The following is a 21119-nucleotide window of genomic DNA, read 5'->3' as shown; positions in this document are numbered from 1 at the left end:
GCTCTGCTTTCCTGCACTAGTAAGAAAATTTGGAGAACTAGCCAGGCTTTAACACTAACCAGCGAGGTGACTCTGCACTTACTCTCCCTGGATCGATTTTTGTTTTTCACTTGTAAAATGAAGAGGAAATAGGCAATCTCTTAAAATTTCTTTCAGCTAACAACGTTAGATAATTATATAAACTTTGAACTGTGTGCTCAAGCTCTTATTAGCGGTTTGCTATGGACTGAATTGTGGCCCTGCAAAATCAATATGTTGAAGCCCTAACCTCCACTGTGATGGTATTTGGAGATAGGGACTATAACGAGATAATTAAGGTTAAATGAAGTCATAAGGGTGGGCCCTGGATTTAATACGGTTAGTGTCTTTATAAGAAGAGAGGCTAATTCTCCCTTTCTGAATGCTCAGAGGAAGGGTCACGTGAATACCAAACAGTCCTTTGCAGGCTAGCAAGAGCTCTCACCAGAAACAGAACCCTGCTAGACCCTTGATCTTGTACTTTCCAGTCCCCAGAACTGTGAGAAAATAAATTTCTCCTGTTTAAGCTACCTGGCCTGTGGTAGTTTGTTATGGCATTCCAAGTAGACTAATACAGGATTTGACCGCATTGAGTGCATTTTTACAAATTGAATGTGTAGTTTATGTGATTTGTAAATGAGATATGTAGCTTCCGTGCACTGAAACAGGAAGTGAAATGTTTTAACCTGGTGGTGGAGGGAAGACTCCACCATTTCTGTTTTTCCCCGAGCTCCTAGTTTCTGGGAAATTATGTTATTGAGTTGGATGTTATGAGTATTTCAGTTGGACTGTTGAACTCTGTGGCAGAACCTGAGCATGGTTGAGAAGCAAGCATTCTTTGATGGCAAAAGAAAAGAACCATGACTCGGTAGCTTCTCGTTTCCCATATCTGTATATTAGATGAATAACTTTGTTGAATACCCAATTGTAGTCATTAGCATTAGACTGGTGGGGATTGATATCAGATTGTTAATGTTGCCACCTAAAAATCTCGTTCTAGGGAAGAGCAAATTGCCAGATCGGGGACTTACAAATATCTAAGGGTATTTTTTTTTTTTTTACCTGTTTCTGCCTTGGTATGGAGGAGATTTATGGTAAAACATTGTTAGGTGAATATACCTTTTTCATAGTTGTACCTCTACCACAGAAATATGTCTAATCTGTTCTGGTCTGCATCAGTGGTCTCAAAAAAGGGATGTGGGAAGTGGCATGCAGCTTGGACTGTGAAGATCCTGTTCAGATTTACCTTGCTTTTCTGTAGTTTTGCTGATTCCATGCACTACATTCCCCTGAGAGCTACTACCATTGACCTGATGGTATTATTGGCTGCCAGTTGGCAGAGAGGCTTCACCTAGATTAGGTGGTTACTTCCTGTTCCTGTCTGCAGACTTGGAAAAATGGAGAGTTTACTTTCCTTAAAAAGGTTTCTCAGAATAGTAGTACAAAATGTTCACAAGTAGGAAAATTCCTTAAAAAGCTATGTCTGGTAACTCTCAGATAAACATTTCCATTAATATTTCATTTCACTTTGAGCCCCTTTCTAGTTTGTAGTATATTTTTCAGTGTATGTAGGTGGCTTCAAACCATATGGTAAAAGTATTTTGCAAAAACATTCAATCTTTGTCTTACTCTGAACTGTTTTCCTTATTTCCTTGTCACTGAGCAGCTCCTCTCCACAGGCTCAAATCCCGTTTTCTACATTGATCTATCTCTGATTATGCTGATGTGGTACATCCTTTTGGAACTCATACATGTTTAAGTAACACATTTAAGAATGAAATGGCCTATTTCTTCCGTCTGTGCATTGGGAAAAGAAAAATTTTTGTTGCTATTTTTAGGTAATACGGATTGAATGTTCCCCTCATCACTGCCCTGTACAAAGTCGTTATCACACACAAGCAATCTCTTGTGCTCAGTGATGTTTACTCTGTTTCTGTCTACTTTAAAATGCTTCATTTCCCAAGTTCTTTCCCACATTAGATGTTGTGTGTAGACATTTGGTTTATTTTAGTTCTATGTATGTATTCTTTTTAAAAATCCTTTCATTGAAGAATAATCAACCTATAATACTGTATTAGTTTCATATATACAACCTAGTAATTCAGTATTTATAGACATTATGAAATGGTCACCATGAAAAGCCTAGTTACCATCTGTCACCATACACAGTTATTATAATATTCTTGGCCATGTTCCCTATGCTGTACATAACATAGCCTTGTACCCTGTAACCCCCTTCACCTGCTTTGTTCATCCGCCTCCCCCTCCCCCTTCTAGCAGCCATCCGTTTGTCCTCTGAATCTATGGTCTGTTTCTGGTTTGTTTTGCTTGAACATGTACGTGATCTTTATAAAGTACACCTGATATGCATTTGTAAATGAGAAATTACAGCCTGATATTTTGAAGGCATAGTTTGCTTCTGTCTACCAAAAGTCTGGTTTCTTCCATCTTCAGGCATCTGTCCTAAACACAGTGTGGTTGTAACGTAGGAACCTCTCCCATCCTGCACACGTACACTTTCCCGCAATACCAGCCTCCAAAGTGGGTGTTGTCCGGGGTAGGTAAGGAACAGGGAGTGCAGACAGGTTTGCATCTGCTTTACCTGTTATGAGGTAAAGACAGCTCTTGAGAACAAATAGTCAGCATTGCCTAAAATTCATAAAATGCTAAATCTGAAAGAGACCACAGCATATTATTGAGATTAGCAGACTACTTTCTATTTCCTGAAAGTGCTGTGCTTTATTGCATCTCCATGCCCTTGCTGATGATGGAAAGGAATACCTTTTCTCCCAGGCCACCTAGCAAAATGAAGCTTACCCTCTCGTACCCCTGCCCCTTGAATTCAGTGATGGCATAGCGTTATAAGAAACCGTATAGAACCTTCGTACTATGTGTCTTGAATGCCCTCCAATGTAGTTCATAATCTAGTGGTTAATTTGTATTTTTTTCTGTTTACCCTTCAAATTTTGAATGTTTGCTTGAGTAGATGAGGATTATAGTAAGAATGATGTGCATATATATTTTAGTGGGATAAGTAAGATAATTGAAGGGAAACCATTTTTAAATATATTTTTAAGTTTATTTCTTTAATTTGAGAGAAAAAGAGAGTGTATGTGTGTGTGAGCAGGGTAGGGGCAGAAAGAGAACGAGAGAGTGAGAGAGGGATTTCCCTGCAAACTCTGTGCTGTCAGCTCAGAGCCCAGGGCGGAGCTCATTCCCAGGAACCGCGAGATCATGACCTGAGCAAAAATCAACAGTAGGTTGCTTAACTGACTGAGCCACTCAGAAGCCCTGAAGATAAAGCAATTTTAGATGACTTTCATTTCTTGGGTCTTTGATAGGGAATGAATTCACCCACACTTTTAGGTTTCTCAAGTCACTGCAGAAGAGAATATACCACTTAGTTCTGTGTCATTGAGAAGCCATCATGGTATTTTAAAGACATGTTCGTGTATGTGTTACAGTGTGATTCACTTGGTTCTGAATCTGCCAAGGGACGTGTTATGTAGAGATGATTTGCGTAGGTGCTGTTATGGGAGAAAATTGGTATCTTACTGTCCGTGTAATGGTTGCTAATGGTGACTCTACCAAATTACAAAGTGAGAAGTAAAGAGGTGAAATTCACCTGTAAATAAAATATATAGATTTTAGGACAGTAGTATTCAGACGAGGTAAACATCCAATTCTCATATTCCTGATAATTCTTAGTCAAGAGCAGTTAGAGAAATGGTCCCACTGGAGCATCAGTATCTTATCTCAGGTTATTAGATGATTAGGTACATATGATGTGGAAACAGAAAATGTGGAATCTTCTGTTTGATTTTATCTTAATACCTTTAATGTGGGTCATCCAACACTTGAATACTAACATTGACAATAATTTGGCCTTATACATAAGTCATTTTTTTCAGTGCCTCTGGGCATTTGGTTCTTGGAAGAAGGTAGTTCTTAGAACTGCCCCCTGGTTTGTATACATTGCTTGTTGGGAACCTGTCTGCCATTGTGGCTACCTGTCAGAATTCAGCATTATTTAAATGTTTGAGATGAGTGATTGAAATACTTGAACAGGATCTTTTTACCCAACTGCTGACTAGAGAGTACTTTAAATATAGAATGTGTTCTCTAACTCAACAGCATATTATTAGAAATATATGTCATATGGTATGTTCCCCTAAAATTTAAATTTTTAGAAAGCAGAAATATATTGTACCAATAATACTGTGAATACTCATATTAACATGAACCACTCCTCAACTGTAGGGTATTTCTCTCTTTACACAGTATGCTAAAATGTGCAAATTAACTTATTTCATAAAAACCAGAAAACAGCTGTTTTTACACTTAACCATTAATCAAGGCTGTCACTGGTTTGCTGCAGAATCCAAATATCTACTGTATTAAACTTCATTTAAAACTACATTACTTTCTTAATACCATTGTATTCAATGCTTGAGAGATTTATTTGTTGACAATAATTTTATCTAAAAATTAAAATAATTTTTCTGGCTTCAGAGTATTACTTTACCTTACTTACCCTTTATCTCTCCAAACTCTACTAATTTTTCTAGGCCAAGCTGAAGCTAACCAAACTTGATGGAATTTTCTTCTGTCCCTGTAGCCTAATTTATGGCATTTTGGGCATAGTTTATAATACTTAATTTTCTTTCGCCTTGTGTCAGTTAGCTGTGAACATGCCTGCCTTCTGTACTGGTTCCTACGACTATGCTTTAGGCAACCTTGTATTTCCCATAGCTCCTTTCACAACACTTTGCCCTAATATATTCAGTATTTGTTGAAATTTGGGTGGTTTTTTTTTGGTTTTTTGGTTTCTTTAAACTAGACTTAACGAATCAATTAATAACTTGAGGTTTAAATGAGGACTCAAGCAGTCAGCCATGCTGGTAAAGGCTTTGTAGCCAGGATTGCCAATGTTGATGTCCTATTTCATTATGTATTAACTGGGGGACTGCCTCGGCTGTAAAATAGGAATGTTGGTAATAGCGTTACAACATTGATGAGAATTTACACAGATAATTTGTTTAAAACATTTATTGTGCCACCTAACATATAGGACACACTCAATACATTCTAGCTATAATTATCGTTAAATGGAGTCTCATTGGGTGAACCCAGCCCTTTGGGGGCTTTCATGTGGTTTTCATATCTCAGGCACCTAACCCTGAATACAGTTAATATTCAATAAATAACTGGCTTGAGTTGAATTGATTGATTGACCTTATTTTTTTATCTTCCATTACAGCCCACTGTTTGTAACGTGGAAGATTGGTCGAGACAAAAGATTGCGTGGATGCATAGGTACTTTTTCTGCCATGAATTTGCATTCAGGACTCAGGGAGTACACACTTACCAGGTGAAGACCAATTTTTGTTACCTCTGCTTCTACATTAAGGAAAAAAAAACCTTATGAAACTTGAACCTGATGCTTTAAATTTTTTGCCTGTACTAAATTGTCAACATTCTTGACTCCTTTCACATCAGATTTTTTTTCTTCTCTTTGACCATTTGCCTTATCTCTGGTGAAAATTATTGCTACATATTATCATAATATAAAATACCATGATTACATGTGTTCTGCTATAGATGTTTTGAAATGTTCACCTTCAAAGACCAGCTTTATTTTGTATAACTTGAAAACCAGTGGCCAAATGTCAACTGGCTTACCAAAATGTATTATTTCCACAATAACACTGTGTCTTCTCTCTTAGACTCTTTAAAAATTGTTGATGTCTATTTCAACTTATAGAAGTTGTATTACTTTATCTACTTGTGAAATGGAAGAGCGGACCTAGGAAGAAAGTGATACCACAGTCTGGGAGCCCTAATCACTCTCCTTACCCAGAATTAATTGTAGCTTCCTTATTTTTGTTTCCCCTAACATGAGGACAGAGTAATGAATGCCCTATTGCAGTTGCTAAGACTTTGTCTTTAATTTCCGAAGTCACAAGGAGCTCCTGAGCATGCCATCTGATATTTGGTGGTTCAAGTTTATATTTCTAACAAATTATGTTCCAAAATTATTACAAAAGGGAAAACTCCTTAAATGATAAGCTATTAGTAAAGGAATTTCGTGTTTTGTGTTCACATTTCAGGGTGATTATCTGATAGTTTCTATAGTTGTAATATTGCACATGTATTTGTCCAACAGGAAATCGGTCCCTGCTGACTACTGGTACTTGGGGGGAATACTGCTTAACCTCCAATAGATAAAGTAGTAATTACAATATTTTGTTCTATATACTTCATAGAGATGTTAAGGAGGTGTCAGAGGAATGAAGTAATATTCAATCACTGCTTTGCTTCTGGATTAACATTGTGGAACATTCATTATTTTATTACAGGATTGCATAAATGTAACTCATAGTACCAGTTCATAAAATCCTGGTAACTGAGTTTAGTATTCTTTTATTTAAAGTTGTAGCTCACAACTACACTGTTTTTTTAGTCTACAGTGAATCCCAGAAAGAAAAGCATATGCTTAGGAGGTCACCTTCATTTTTAGATCAACACAGGTATTAGACTTGAGTGTTTGGACTTGATTAAAAACCTACAGGTAGCAAAGGGATCAAAACACACATTCTGGAAATGACTCAAACTTGGTGAAGATAGTGTAAACGTGTGCCAAAGCAAATTGGTTGTTTTTTTTTCCTGACCAGAAGTACCATAGACTCATTTTATGACTTTAGCAAATTCTGCCAGTGACTCCTTCTTCGGGATAGGTACATACAAAATCATTCTTTTAATAGCTAATCAGAGGCAGTTTATTATAACTTTCCAAAAATAAGTTGTTATGAGGAGCCTGAGTTCCTTGGTTATTGCTTGAATAAAAGGATTCTATGGCCAAATTAAGTTTGGGGAACACTGGCTAAACAAATTTAAACAGTTGTTCTCACTGCAGGACTTCTCAGAACCTTTTATGTTAATACTATTGTGGATCTCTAGGAGTGAGATCTAGAATGTTGCATTTCCCAGACTTCAACATTTTTGGCCACAGAGCCCTTTTATCTTCCCACTCCTTTCATTGTCTTATGCCATTAGTATACCAAGATATTAATTTCCAGAAATATGTCTGTCATAAAATTACCAGTTTTCTTTCTAGTTGGGGAGTCTGTTTAGAAAGGCTTTGTACTTTTTAATGAAATTGTGACAGAAATTCCAGTATCAAATATTATGTACTTTAGAAATCCTTACTAGCGGTAATTGTAGTAGCAGTTTGTTTTCATTTAAAAAAAATAAGAAATTCTTTTGCTTCCATTGATAAGAAGGGATGAAAACATTCAACTTCTCCAGACTTGTAGACCTGTCATCTAGGGATATTAGCAGAAGAATTATAGTGTATTTTTCGGACAACAATGTGGTTCTGAGTGAATAGGTCAAACAGTTGAGCTTGGAAAGTTGCCTACATTTGTATACGTGGCTTCCCTCATTGCAGTCTGTGGCTCTTCCTGTTTACTTTTCACCTTTTTTCTCATGTTTTTATACAACTTCCTGAAATAGCATATGGCACTTTAGATGTGTGTGTTTCTGTGTATGTATACACATATACATGTCCGGCTCCATTCCTTTTGCTTACATGACCATAAGAATGAAGTTATTTGGAAGAGGGGAACAAAAGAAAATACCTCTTAAAATATACAATTGCTCTTTTTTCTAGATTCATCTTAGAGTCAAAACCTTTGAGCGTCATTGAGAAAAGCTGCAGTATAATGTCTTTTGGTCCGATAGGGGGCACTTAGCATTTCCACAAGCTACTGTTGATGGCATTATTATTAATAGCTGGCATTTCGTAAAGCTTGCTACATGTTGATACTACACAGGGGCTTTATATGGATGCTACTCCCAACTTGTAGGTATTAATAACCATGTTTTTAAAATGAGGAAACCGAGATATACAGAATTTAAGTAACTTATCCACTCCCACATCTGGTAAGTGGTAGAACCAGGATTCAAAATTAGGCCACCTGACTGCAAAATCCAAGCTCTTTACCATGACATGGAAGAGAAGACAAAATAAATTGTTCTGAGAAATTGTTTTGCAGCTTTGTCATGAAAATAATGAACTTGAAGGAGAATTAATATAAAATGTATAAATCATGGATTGATAATTCTTCACAAATTATAGATAAGAGTTAAGATTGAAATTTTGGAACACTATTTCAAATTCCAGAAAATCCATAGATGGAATTATAAGGCGAAAGATTTGTACGATATGAAGAGAAACCAGAGTCATAGATGGAATTATAAAAAGTATATAACACAGGGTTGTACAGACTAGTTGGAAGAAAACTAACTTGGACTAATACTCTAGAAGAAGACAATGATAATTACAAAAGTATACTTCTGTATGATACAAAATTATACTATCTGGCCGCATGTAAATAATAGACTAGACTTTGAGAAGATACATTTTTTTTAAATGTAACAATTGGTCTTAGAGTATGTTCTTCAATCTTAACCCATAAATTACAAAATTTACAAATGGAATCAAATGAACCTTAGGCTTTAGGGATAAAAGGCAAAGAGAAAGCAAGACAAAAAATAAACTGTGGGATCAAAGATTCACCAGGTAGAGAAGTCTTTTTTAAAAAGGTAGAATATCTGGTTTTTCACAGTCTTCATCTGTGATTAGGTAGACTAGTATTTTTAGAATATTACTCAGATATACCTTTTTTGGTGAAATATACATAACATGAAATTTGCCATTATAACCAAATTTAAGTGTATAGTTCTGTACATTAATATGCAGCCATCAACACCATTCATATCCAAAACTTTATCCTTCCCATCTGAAACTCTATAGGCACTAAACACTAACTTCCTATTTCTTCATCCCCTAGCCCCTGGCAACAATCATTCTACTTTGTGTCTCTGAATAGGACTCTTCTGTGTGCCTCATATAAGTGAAATCATACAGTATTTGTCCTTTTGTGATAGTCTTATTTGGTTTAGCATAATACCTTCAAGATTCATCCATGTTGTAGCATGTGTTAGAATTTCTTTCCCTTATAAAATGCTGAGTAATATTTCATTGTACATATCTACCACATTTTGTTTATCCCTTTACCTGTCTGTGGACGTTTGTGTGACTTCAACTTTTTGGTTATTGCAAATAATGCTGCTGTGAACATGGACATACACATATCTGGTTGAGTACCCTTTTTTCTTTTTTTTTTTTAATGTTTATTTATTTATTTTGAGAGAGAAAAAATCCCAAGCAGGCTACATGCTGTCAGCACAAAGCTCAACACAGGGCTCGATTCCACGAACTATAAAATCATGACCTGTGTGAAATCAAGAGTCACATGCTTAACCAACCAAGCTGCCCAGGTGCCCCACCCTATTTCTTTTTCTTTTAGAGAGCTAACCATTTTATAGAAGACCGTGATCTAAATCTCAGTCTCTAAAATCTAAATCTAAAAAGGGACCAGGTACTTTTTAAATGAAAGGCCTATCGTAGATTAACTATTTATAAACATACAGCTTTAAAATTGAAACACCTGTCATAGTCAAATTTTATGTTCTCCTAACTGAACCTCTGATTTTGGACTGAACTAAAAGCTAATAAATAGGTTAATTTCCTCTGAGTTGAAAAAGTGCATGATTTCTGTATAGATAGGAGAAAGTCTTTGTGGAAACTTACAATGTAGAATCATTAAATAGACTATTCTTTCCTTGCCTTTGGAGACTGAGTAAAAGCAGGAAAGATTAGTGCCAATAGGAAGCAGGATGGAGAGCTCAGAATTATTGATAGAAGGTTTATCCATGGTGACATACTAAAGCCCACAAATTACTATATTTATTAGTGGTCAGATCTTCAAAGTAGGAATATTCCTTGTCCCAGCTGAAGAAGAGCACTGTCTAGTATTTGCCAGCCTACTTGCATTATGGGTATTACACGTTAGAAAGCAGAGGCAAATTTATTTCTTCTCTTTTAGTACTTAGAGTATATAATTTTATTTTTTATTTATTTTTTAACATTTATTTTTGAGAGACAGAGAGACAGAGAGAGATAGAACTTGAACAGGGGAGGGACAGAGAGAGAGGGAGACACAGAATCCAAAGCAGGCTCCAGGCTCCCAGCTGTCAGCACAGAGCCCGACGCGGGGCTCAAACTCATAAACTGCAAGATCATGACCTGAGCCGAAGTTGGCTGCCCAACCGATTGAGCGACCCTGGCACCCCGAATATATACTTTTATATGGAAGAGAATCACGACTAATATAGATGAACACAAACGTCTCAGACAAAGAAGATTCATTAACATTTTGGCCCTTAAGTTGCCCAGCAAAGTGTAGGTCTATTTCTTTATGTAAATTCAAGTTGGTGGTAATTCTTCTAGAACATATAGGTGATTAATAGATGTGTTCTTATTTCATAAAACAGAAATGTGGTCTACCATTCAGGCTTAAACGATGATCTTTCTTTTTGTTTACTTTGTTGAATTTAGACCTCTTAGCAGTGGAATAATTATGCAGGTGCATGGGCAGTGTCTGAAGCTTGATTTTTAACTATGCTACTTTGTTGCATTACTTAATTCTGAGAAATTAGCCTTGGAGGTTTATTCTTTTCTAGGGAACATGGTGACCAAATAAAAGGTGATGTGTTTTATTTAGGAGTTTGTTTTGTGTGAGTGAGGTGTGCATGTGTGTGTGTGTGTGTATGTGTGTGTGTGTGAGAGAGAGAGAGAGAGAGATTGCATGTTACAAATGTTCATTTTCTTTTAGGATTTTTGATCTATTAGAAATAGGTAACAGACCTACTTTATTACTTTCAAAGGTCCTGACTAGATCGTGTTCTTCTGGGTGACTAGATTTGTTGTAGCCAAATTTGCTTTTGTATTTAGTGTCACAATCTGTCATTTTTTGAAAGCAGTATGACTTTAAAACCACTGGAAGCAGCATAATTATATTTTCCCTCTCAGAGTGGACTATTTTGTGATCATTCTTATTCTTGATTATTTAGGTAACTGGACTTGGCTCATGGAGAATTATTAGTTTAAACAAGCCCTCCCATTTAATATTAGTCCTCATGTTAGCATCACTCAGATTGATTTTTCTTATGAAAAGAAAAGCTGTACATGAGTCACTTCTAACTGCACTATTGTCATGGAGGCTTATTCTGGAGTTGCTAAGGCCAGACTATTTTTGGCAAATGTCTGTGGCAAGATTCATGGCTAAAATATACTTTTTGGAGAAATAAATTAGATGTATCAAAAACACTATGCAACATTAATTAGCTCAATGTTCAGCCTACATTTTGATGCCTATTTACAAAAGGCAGGTTGGCCTGACTTCTTTTTTTTAATGTTTTTTATTATTTTTGAGAGAGAGACAGCGTGAACAGGGGAGGGTCAGAGAGAGCGGGAGACACAGAATCCGAAGACAGGCTCCAGGCTCTAAGGTAGCTGTCAGAATAGAGCCCGATGCGGGCCTTGAACCCATGAACTGGGAGATCATGACCTGAGCTGAAGTTGGACGCTTAACCAACGGTGCCACCCAGGCACCCCTGGCCTGACTTATAAAAACTTGTACTTAATTTGTTAGTTTCAGTGTATAAATTAACAAATGATAAATTGTTTCTCAGATTTTATAAGCATTTAAGGTGTAGCTTGAAACCTGGATTGTTATATACCCTTTACTTGAAATTATTCATAGAATAGCATGGCTAAATATAATCTGCAGAAATCTGGAATCCTCTTTCTAACTGCTAGTTTAATGCTCTCTATCATCATTCCATAGTTGTGCTAATGTACAGAGATGTGGCCAGCAGAATGTGGAAGGAGAAACTAAAGGATAAGAACCATTCCCAGTATGGGTAATGGCTCCTGAGTTAGAGAGAACTATCTGAATTCATAAAGCACCTACTGCCACAGAAATTAAGTGTAGTGAGTATGTCAGATTCCCAATACCTTATCACATCTTTCAGATCTTCAGTCTCCAGTTGGAATCCAAGCATTGCTTTCAAGAGTCACAGGCACAATGCCTTTGAGCAGAAAAGGCCATCTGTAAAAAGCTGAAGGTGTGAGAGCAGTTGAAAATAGGATTTTGTGATGTCAGAGCTCTTGGTTCTTTGTGTTTCATAAGAAAAGGGGAAACTACAAGAAATTGACCCTATTCTTACATCTATCTGTAAACTTGACTGCTTTGCCCAGGGAGGCAGCTATTTCCTCTTTAATCATGTTTAAACAGTTCATCCTGCAAGTCTGATCTAAATTTTGCCTTATAAATTTATAATATAGTAGGAAAGATAAGTTATATAAATAATTATAGTCTGAGATAGAAAGCGAAGTTTGCCAGAGTCAGAGGTGGCACTGGATAAACAGATACTCTACATCTGTGATAAAAGTAGAAATGTATTTAAAGTAATTCATGAAATCATTTTATTTGGCCCATCCCTTGTCCACTTTGAGCAAAAGCAAAACACTTTATACCATTTTTTTTGGTTTGTTTTTATTTTATATGGACAAAGAGTCCAAATTCCAGGGATGTGCATAAATTGTTAGTATCAAAGTACCATATACAAGGTATTGAGTTTGAGAGACTAATAACACATATATTGAAGAGAAAAATGAACCTACTCTGGAAAAAATTGAAACCTCAGACATAGAGCACACTGAAAAGAGTGTGCATGTGTGTCTTTGTGTCTGTGTCCATACACACACACACACACACACACACAGAGTTCACCAAAGTGTAACTAGAACCAGTTGGGTTATAACCCTGATGCTTAGCAAATGAAGAATATTAAAAGTTAATAGTTTGGATTCCATTTCTCTCTTGTCCCACAAAAATGAATTCATATTTCATTTCAGAACAGTAAATTGATATTTCCCTCCTTTCTTGAGTATCATTGCTTGGGATATTTTTCACTTTTTCAGGTGAAAAACTGAAGTGGTAGAGATAAATTAGAACATAAACGTTGCATGAAATCATAATTATATTAGATGCGGTCTAAAATCACACTGTAGGCATTTAACAATATATTTACTTTTGTTTGCACACTTACAAAATAAATATTGAGTCTCCTTATAAGTATCCAAAGTATTTGAATCATGAGGACCTGAATGAAGAAGAGAATAGATTTGTATCTTAGTCTTAGAAGAATAAGATGCTTACACCAATATGTGCTCAAGGCGATTAGTCCCATCTAGAGTATCATACAGATATTATGTTCTTACCACTTCTAGAGGACAATGTTGCTAGTAATTTGAGTACTTGAAAATAATTGAATGTTTAAACATTGTGTGGCAAATAACGTTAAATTTTTAGTCGCTATTTTACAAGCATGATAAAGTACTTTTTCAAAGATTTCCTTAAAAGGCAAAGAAAACAAAGCCCTTGTCCATGATCTGTACCTTTCTCTCAAACTTGAAACTACCTCAAATGTGGCCTTTGGAAGACTTTCCTTATCATTGATAACAACTTCATGTTCCTTAAATGCTAAACCCTTATTGTCAGCTCTTTTATCTCATGTTATAAATATATCTGTTATAGAAACAACTTCCAGAATTTTTTTACATTCTCTTTCACTTTTTAAAATTTTTAAAAAATGTTTATTTATTTTTGAGAGAGAGAGAGAGAGACAGAATGTGAGTGGCAGAGACCGAGACACACACAGAATCCTAAGCAGGCTTCAGGTTCCAGGCTCCGAACTGTCAGCACAGAGCCTGACGCAGAGCTCGAATTCACGAACCGCGAGATCATGATCTGAGTTGAAGTCAGATGCTCAACCAACTGAGCCACCCAAGCACTTCTCTTTCACTTTTTAAATAAAAAGTAAACATTTGCTACAAAAGGCTTTTCTCAAAGAGCTGCATTATCTGAGCTGCTTCTTAGCAAAAGAAATTTAAAAACTCATACTATATATAATAAAATGGGCATGGACAAATGGTAACTTTTTAAAAAGTTCTACTGGAACAAGAGTTTCATGGTTTCTAAGAATTGTTCAAGATAGAAAATAGTATTTAATCCATTCTACTGAGAATGAGGATCACATTTGCCCCTTCCATATGTTTAAAATTTTAAAGTGAAGAAAATGCCTTAGAGTCATAAAGCATAGATTGACAATTTGTCTCATGTTCAGAAAACTTATTTTTATTAACTTTATACAATTTACCTCAGCTCCCAAAATTATCCTGTAAATACACATATTAAAACTGTAGGTTTCATCATTCAATTTGAATCAGCAGGATATCGTTCCCATTTTGAACCCTCCTTTTTAAATTTATACATTGAAATGCCAATTTTTGTGTCCCTCCTAGTGGTGAAAGAAAAGATTAGAAAAAGCCACAAAAACAAATTCTTAAGAAGCTTTAATTAAAGGGATTGCCCAAAACTCAACTTCCTGTTGCTATACCTAGCAACTTTCAGGACTGCTTTATATGCTACACAAAGCTGATTTAAAAGGTTCTAACTATGGCTACTTCAGTGAGGATAGGAGGAAAGAGAATCTCTTCTAAATTCTTCAGGCTGCTGGGTGGATGTATGGATGTATTAAATCACTATATTATACACCTAAAATTAATATATGTAACTGTATGATAACTAACTGAAATGGAAATAAAACTTAAAAAAAAATCTCAGGCTGCTTTAGACCTAAGCCATTTTTCTAAGGTGACCTTCTCTTGCTCCCTAGTGATGGGGAGTTGCTTTGCTTACCTTGGTCTGGAGAAGTCTGCTAAGCCTTTGAAATGAGTGGAGCCAGTGGCTGTTAAAACTTATACCGCTAATGAGGTCGTAGGTTCAATCCCCATTTGGGTCAATTTGCTTTGTTTAGCTGAACACACACTGCACCCAGTTACAAGGGGGCACAGAGAAGAGCATGTGGATGACTCAGTACCACACCCCAAACGTCATCCCCATGTCAGCATATGAAACATGCTACATTTGGAACACCCAACACTGAGCTTTCTCACATATAGTTCATTCTAATAATTTCTTTGAATCTAAAAGAAAAAAATGAGAATATTTTTAAATGTTAATTTCTTTTCAAAAGCCCTCTGGAGAGAGCCAAAGTGACTTTGGGAGGCAGGCAGAGTGGGGAAAGCTCTTTGGAGTGGCAGGTGGAACTGAGAACACAGGTTGGGTAGAGTGGACCTGGAAATGTTCTGGACAGAAGGGGAGATTTCTGGTTGAGTCCCTGGCTCAGGGGAGGATTTGTTTATTCATCTTTTCTGAGTTTCTACTTCTAATTAAGAGCAGTGTCTGGAAATGGGAATTGTTGCAGAAAATAGTGGATTTTATCTTGAAGCCACTCTTTTTTTTATTATTTTGAGAGAGAGAACAAGGAGGAAAGTGGCAGAGAGAAGAAGAGACAGAATCCAAGCTGGCTCCATGCCATCAGTGCAGAGCCCCATGTAGGGCTCGAACCCACACACTGTGAGATCATCACCTGAACCGAGATTGAGAGTCGGGTGCTCAAGAGACTGAGCCACCCAGGTGGCCCAGCTCCAAGCCACTCTTAAGTCCTTCCACAGTGGAAGGAATGTGTTAAGTTCACAGATGTGTAGGTACAAGATATAACTGCTCTTTCCAAAAGCACATGTTTATAAAATGCTGCATTGGCAAGTTGTTACCCGCGGGGTACAGGGTGTACAGAGGTGCTCCTGTGCCTCATGTATCAGCTCACTGAGGTGTGTGTCTGTTGTCTAAGTCAACATGGGCATGACTAAACTCTCCTCAGTTACTGTTAATCCTTGTGCCTGAGACAAGAAGTCCCCCTATGTCTGATTATCTTGCCCAAAGTAAAAACCAAAGTCATTCCCAATGCTGTTTCACTTAAAGTTAGGGCTCAACAGTGCCATCATGTTGTCTGCTCCTACCTCTCCCCGTTTTCTGCTCCTATCCTTCTTAAGAAGCACTGCCTTCAAGGCCCTAACCTCACAAGGCAGCCGTGCACAATTATTCACCACTCCCCAAGTGCATGTCTTTCATGTGTCTCTGGCTTTGAACATATTTTCCCCTCTGCCAACCACGCCTCTCTCCATTTCTAGCCAGTCAACTCCTACTCACCCTTCAAGATGCAGCTTGCTCATTACTTCCTCTATGAAATTTCCTTGACACTCCCACAGCAAACTCTGCCAGTCTCTGCATTCACACGGCACTTTGCTCAGGCCTCTAGAATGACACCCAACACATTGGTTTGTAATGATTAGCTTTACGTGTTTGTCTCTCCCTTTTGAAATTGTCCTCGGCAGTAGTTTACCAAGCCACATCAAAGCCAATAAATAGAAGACAAGCGCATCACTTTGTAGCAACTCAATACTGATGTCTACTCTCTTCCTTCTGTCTGCTCCTGTTGGCTTGGGTTTGTCCCTTTTCCCTGCTGCCACTGTGCCTGAGCTATTAGAAGTTTCTGATTCTGATTGGTAGTGAGAGGGATCGCTTAAGGCCAGTTGGAGTTAGACTGATCCAGAGGACAGGGATCCTTATCCAGAACAGTTTACAAAGCAAGTTAACCTAAGACTGATCTCTTGTTATGGGCACTAGGAGTGACTAAAGAAGCACAATGTGAAGTTTTGCTCACCATGGAACCATATTGCTGGAAGGCATCTATAAGTCCTCTAGTCCAACCCTTATCAGATACTTTAATCTCTCTTAAAGCCTCCCAAGAAATGGGCATCCAGCTTCTATCTGAGTGTCTCCACTAGTCAGAATTCCTTACCATTAAGTAACCATTTCCTTTTTTAAACACCTCTAAACCCACTGCTATAAGTCTGGTTACCACACAGCTTTAGTTGAAACGCCAGAAGTCAAAGATCGCCTATATTTAGCACTTTATTCTTTATAGAAAGCCACATTAACCAGCAGTGGTTAAACTCACCCTCTGCATAACATGTGAGCCTTTAGAAGTTGAGGAGTGGTAAGATACACAGCTGTACAACTGACCCCCATCCACCCACCTGTAACAGTTGTGACTGGCCCCTTATTACTGACACCTTTGAAGTGCCGCCACCACAGCTATCCTCGCTGCCTACATTAGACTTCTGTAACTGGCTGGGCCAGAGAGTCCATAGATTCTGATATAGAACTGGTACTAGATCTTTTAGCACCCTCAAATATTTCATAGTACCAAGTTGGAACCAGGGTTAGAACACAGGTCTTCTGACATTGCCTGGGACCGTCACTACAATTTTCACAACAGAAGGGCTCTATAAAAGCATGCGATGTATTTAGTTTCCTTTTAAGAAGGATAAGCATAAGAAGCATTCCAGGGAGCCCTGTAATAAAACAATCAATTTGTAAGGTCAAGTCTCAGTCTCACATTATCTGCCTTAAGTTTTTGGCATATTTCAACAAAATGAAGATTCTCTGGAGCTAGCTATTCGACCAAAACTACAAGAGTAACAAGATCTGTTAGAGAAACCCAAAGCAGAACACAAAGCAAAAAATAAATAAATAAATAAATAAAAATAAAAAATATATATATATATATGAAGTTGATCTTTCTCTTAGATTTCCCTCTTCCTCAAGCATGGCCTCCAACCTACTACAGTTATATTTCATAATCACAGTAATCACTAATAACTTTAAATTTTTCTAATGTTTTTTATTTATTTCAAGAGAGAGAACACATAAGCAGAGGAGGGGAAGAGACAAAGGGAGAGAGAGAATCCCAAGCAGGCTGTGCATCAGCTGCACAGCCCGATACGGGGCTCAAACTCACAAACCATGAGATCATGACCTGAGTCAAAATCGACAGTCAGACGCTTAACTGACTGAACCATGCAGGCACCTCACTAATAACTTGTATTTGTGTGTTTCTGTTGGACTTGTCTGAGATATTTTATGTAAGTGTGTCATTTAATCTTTTCAATCATTATGTGATGTTGAAGGTATTTCACTTACATTACAGGTAGTGAAAAACAGAGCTTAGGTTAAGTGCCTTGCTGAATGACAGCAAGTTCATGACCTCACCTGAATTTGCACCTGATTCTGTCTGACTCTAAAGTCTGTTTTTCCAACCATTATGTGGACTGCTCTCCTCCAGGAACCTCACTCCCTCTTCCGTGAAAGCTTCTTAGAGCCAATTGCTCTACTAACTCCACTGGTATCCCCTGGCCTCCACCACAGGAAAAACAAACAAACAAACATTGGATAACTTTTCCCTTCGTTTAGGAACTCAGTACTCCAAAATTTCTCATACCTGCAGTCTGTAAATTCCACTCGTACTCAGCTTCTCCTGGATCCTCTTTCCTTTTAGAATCCTGCGACACACCATCTCCCTCATATGCTCCTCTTCTTCCCAGTCCCATTTGGTGTTCTGAACCCCCTGAGTCCCATCAGAATGGCTCATTTACTCATGGACACACCGCCCCTCCCCCCCAGCTTTGATTGTTTTTGTGTGTGCCACACCTGTACTCAACCCCAGAAAGCTTACATAGAATACTAGTCATCCTTCAGGTTTCTGGTCAGGCATAACCCTCTGAAATCTAGTAGGCCTTCTACAAGGGCTTGGGGACAGCTTCACCACAAAGGGATAAAGGTCCTGGCCCCGCCCCTCTCTATCGCTTGTCAAGAGGGAGACATTTCAGGGGTAACAAGTTAGTCTCTTCCTTTGAAATTGTCATTAAGGAAACAAATTCCAAATTTCTGGGTAATTTAGATAGAATTTATTGCTGTAGTTTTCATTTTTGCAACGTGATGTTCCTCGGGACAACTTCCCATAAGAAAAGAAACAGCTATATAAATGGAGGACAAGTTCTATCCATGATGACATTGTTCTCCTAGAAATTAAAAAAGGATTTAAGAAGCAACTGTTATGTATTTGGGCATGGATTCTGTCTGTTTTCCCCTTCTTTGATTTCTTAAAATCATAAGGCTTTTTAAAAATAATAATAAAAAGTTGTCCAGATTGTGTCTCTTTCTTACTGCATTTGGGATTTGGGGATCTGAGTATTTGAAAAGCAAGGTAGATATTTTTAAATGTATTTTTTTTACTGTAAACAGGTCTTTAATCTCTTTAAAATTTTGAGACAAGCAGTAATGAAAACTAGAACCTTGGGCATTGTGAGTATCTTGGTTTTTTTTGTTTGTTTGTTTGGGGTGTTTTTTTTGTTTGTTTGTTTGTTTATTTGTTTTGGCCCTTGATCCAATTTAAATCTTCTTTCTCTGAAACAAATAGTGTATAATCAGAAGTCTGTTTCCAGGATAGGTATTTTTAAGTTTGACAGGAAAATACCTTTCAATTTTTTAATTCAAATACTGCCTGTTAATGATTATAAAATGAGTAGCAATGTTGCTGGATACATTGTCCATGTCTCGTGTTTTCTAATAGGATTTCAAAGAATTTTGCCAGCACAAGAAGCTGTCACCTCAGCTGTATTCAGGTCGCACATACCAGAGACTCATCATGGCAACCATGGCAAATTAACGATGCAGCGAAAGAGAAACCAGCAAATAGCTGGAGGTGCTCGCCCAGAAATGCGCGACATTTTTAGTCTCTGGGATGTCAGAGAGGCTAAACAGTGCCATTAACGGTCATCTGTAGGCTTGTGTCGCAGGCCAAAGAAGTGAGAGGAACGAGTGATTAGGCCTGCTAGAGCAGAAACTGCCAAACAGTTGACTGTCTCTTGCCCAAGGTGTATCCCATTTTAAGTTCGAGACTCGGGAAACCTTCCAGAAAGAACATTTTAGATTTCCAAAGCAAAGAAGTTAGTAAAATACTCATGGCTCTATAGTTCCACAGTGCAGATTTCTTCTGTTTCCCAAAGGATCCACCAGGGTTTTCTCCAAACCCCCAGAGTTATTGCTTCTTCCTTTGTGTGTTTATTACACACTCCTAGTACCTCTGTTACAGCACTTTATTTATCTTGCCTTGCAGCACAACTTAATTTTCCATGTGATGTTCTCCCTCACTTAGATTGGTAGTCCCTTAAGGACCTGAGCTACATTTTTCACATCTTTGCATCCCTTCTGTGGGTGTGGGGGATTAGGCATAGATAAAAATACATGTTTGAGTAAAAGAGTGAGTTCTTTTAGAATGCCAAAGTATTTCTTTACTAGGTGGGTAAGGTAATTAAAGTATTAGCCACAGCCTATGCAAAAGAAGTGAGAAATGAAGGATAAAGATCTCTGAAAATGGAAGCCATTGGAAGATACAATTAACTTTCAAAAGCAAAGTACTCTCAGATTTTTAGGAACCTAGACATAGCATAAGGTGAAACACAGCTGTATTTTGTTTTCTATTTACAGTTGTAGACCAAGGAGCTTTTTGCTCATGCTTTGCCTTATAACTTTCTTTGCTGTCATTTGATAAAGGATGGGAGCACTCAATTCCTATGAGAGACTTCAGGTAGATGGAATGTTTAAGATATTCTGGTTGTAGCTGTGAAGGTTTGCTTTATGAAAAAATGAAACTATGAAAAGTTTAAAATGTGCTCCCCCAGAAAAACCTATATATACTAATTCTACAAATGAGATGAAGAACAGAAATAGCCTAGAATCCTGTGTAATAGTTGTAGCACACAGTTGTAGCTTTTAAGCATCTGGTGCCATAAGGCTGCCTACTGGAATTGTTTCACGAAGGACACTTTATTCACAGTGGCACTAGTGTCCATGTGTTTTTTTTTTCACTGCTCATAAGACAGAGATGACCCTTTCTGTGAAGCTTTACAGTTCCTAGTCTTAAAAACCTTGGGTGAGTGGGTGATAGGTTGTCAGAAACAATCTTCCAGTGATGACTGAATGCCTTGGGTGAGAGGGACATAAGTTTCAGGTAAGCAATCCCAGTTCATGTCTCCGTGTTGTGCCACTTATTAATATCTAGCTAATTATGCTTAATAATTCTTTTAATGAAACCATGTAGAGAGGCTGTGTTGAACAGAAATAAAACTTGAAGTCAATAAACAAAGCAGTACCTCCCCCCCAGGGTTCTCAAGGAAGAAGCTTTGGGCTAGGGATGGTGACAACATTTGGATCCTTCTATTTAGCGAGTTTCAAAAAGTCCTTTTGAGAGGTGGGGCCTGTAGGAGCTCCTGTCCTCAATTATCAGCTGTGGGAATATTCACTCCTGAATGGATCCCACCCTATTCTGAGACTTTCCTTGTCATCCCCCCTGCCATACATACTGTGCAATGAACTGTC

The 21119-nt window shown here is 37.6% G+C and overlaps 1 protein-coding gene across 2 annotated transcripts in view; it reads left to right on the top strand.

Annotated features, from left to right (window-relative positions):
- The window catches only part of AMMECR1 (Alport syndrome, mental retardation, midface hypoplasia and elliptocytosis chromosomal region gene 1), a 111378-nt gene that overhangs the window by 45861 nt on the left and 44398 nt on the right, over positions 1-21119 (top strand). For both annotated transcript variants that reach the window (XR_003905039.1, XM_029929922.1), the window contains exon 2: positions 5279-5389. Coding sequence is in view for 1 of the 2 variants with exons in the window: in XM_029929922.1 (XP_029785782.1) it covers positions 5279-5389 (111 nt within the window). In the remaining variant the exon portion in view is untranslated. The remainder of the gene's footprint in view (positions 1-5278; positions 5390-21119) is intronic.

Source organism: Suricata suricatta, chromosome X, assembly GCF_006229205.1.
Source record: "Suricata suricatta isolate VVHF042 chromosome X, meerkat_22Aug2017_6uvM2_HiC, whole genome shotgun sequence".
NCBI lineage: Eukaryota > Metazoa > Chordata > Mammalia > Carnivora > Herpestidae > Suricata > Suricata suricatta.
Note: the sequence above shows the minus strand (reverse complement) of the source record. Positions and strands in the feature narration are given on the sequence as shown.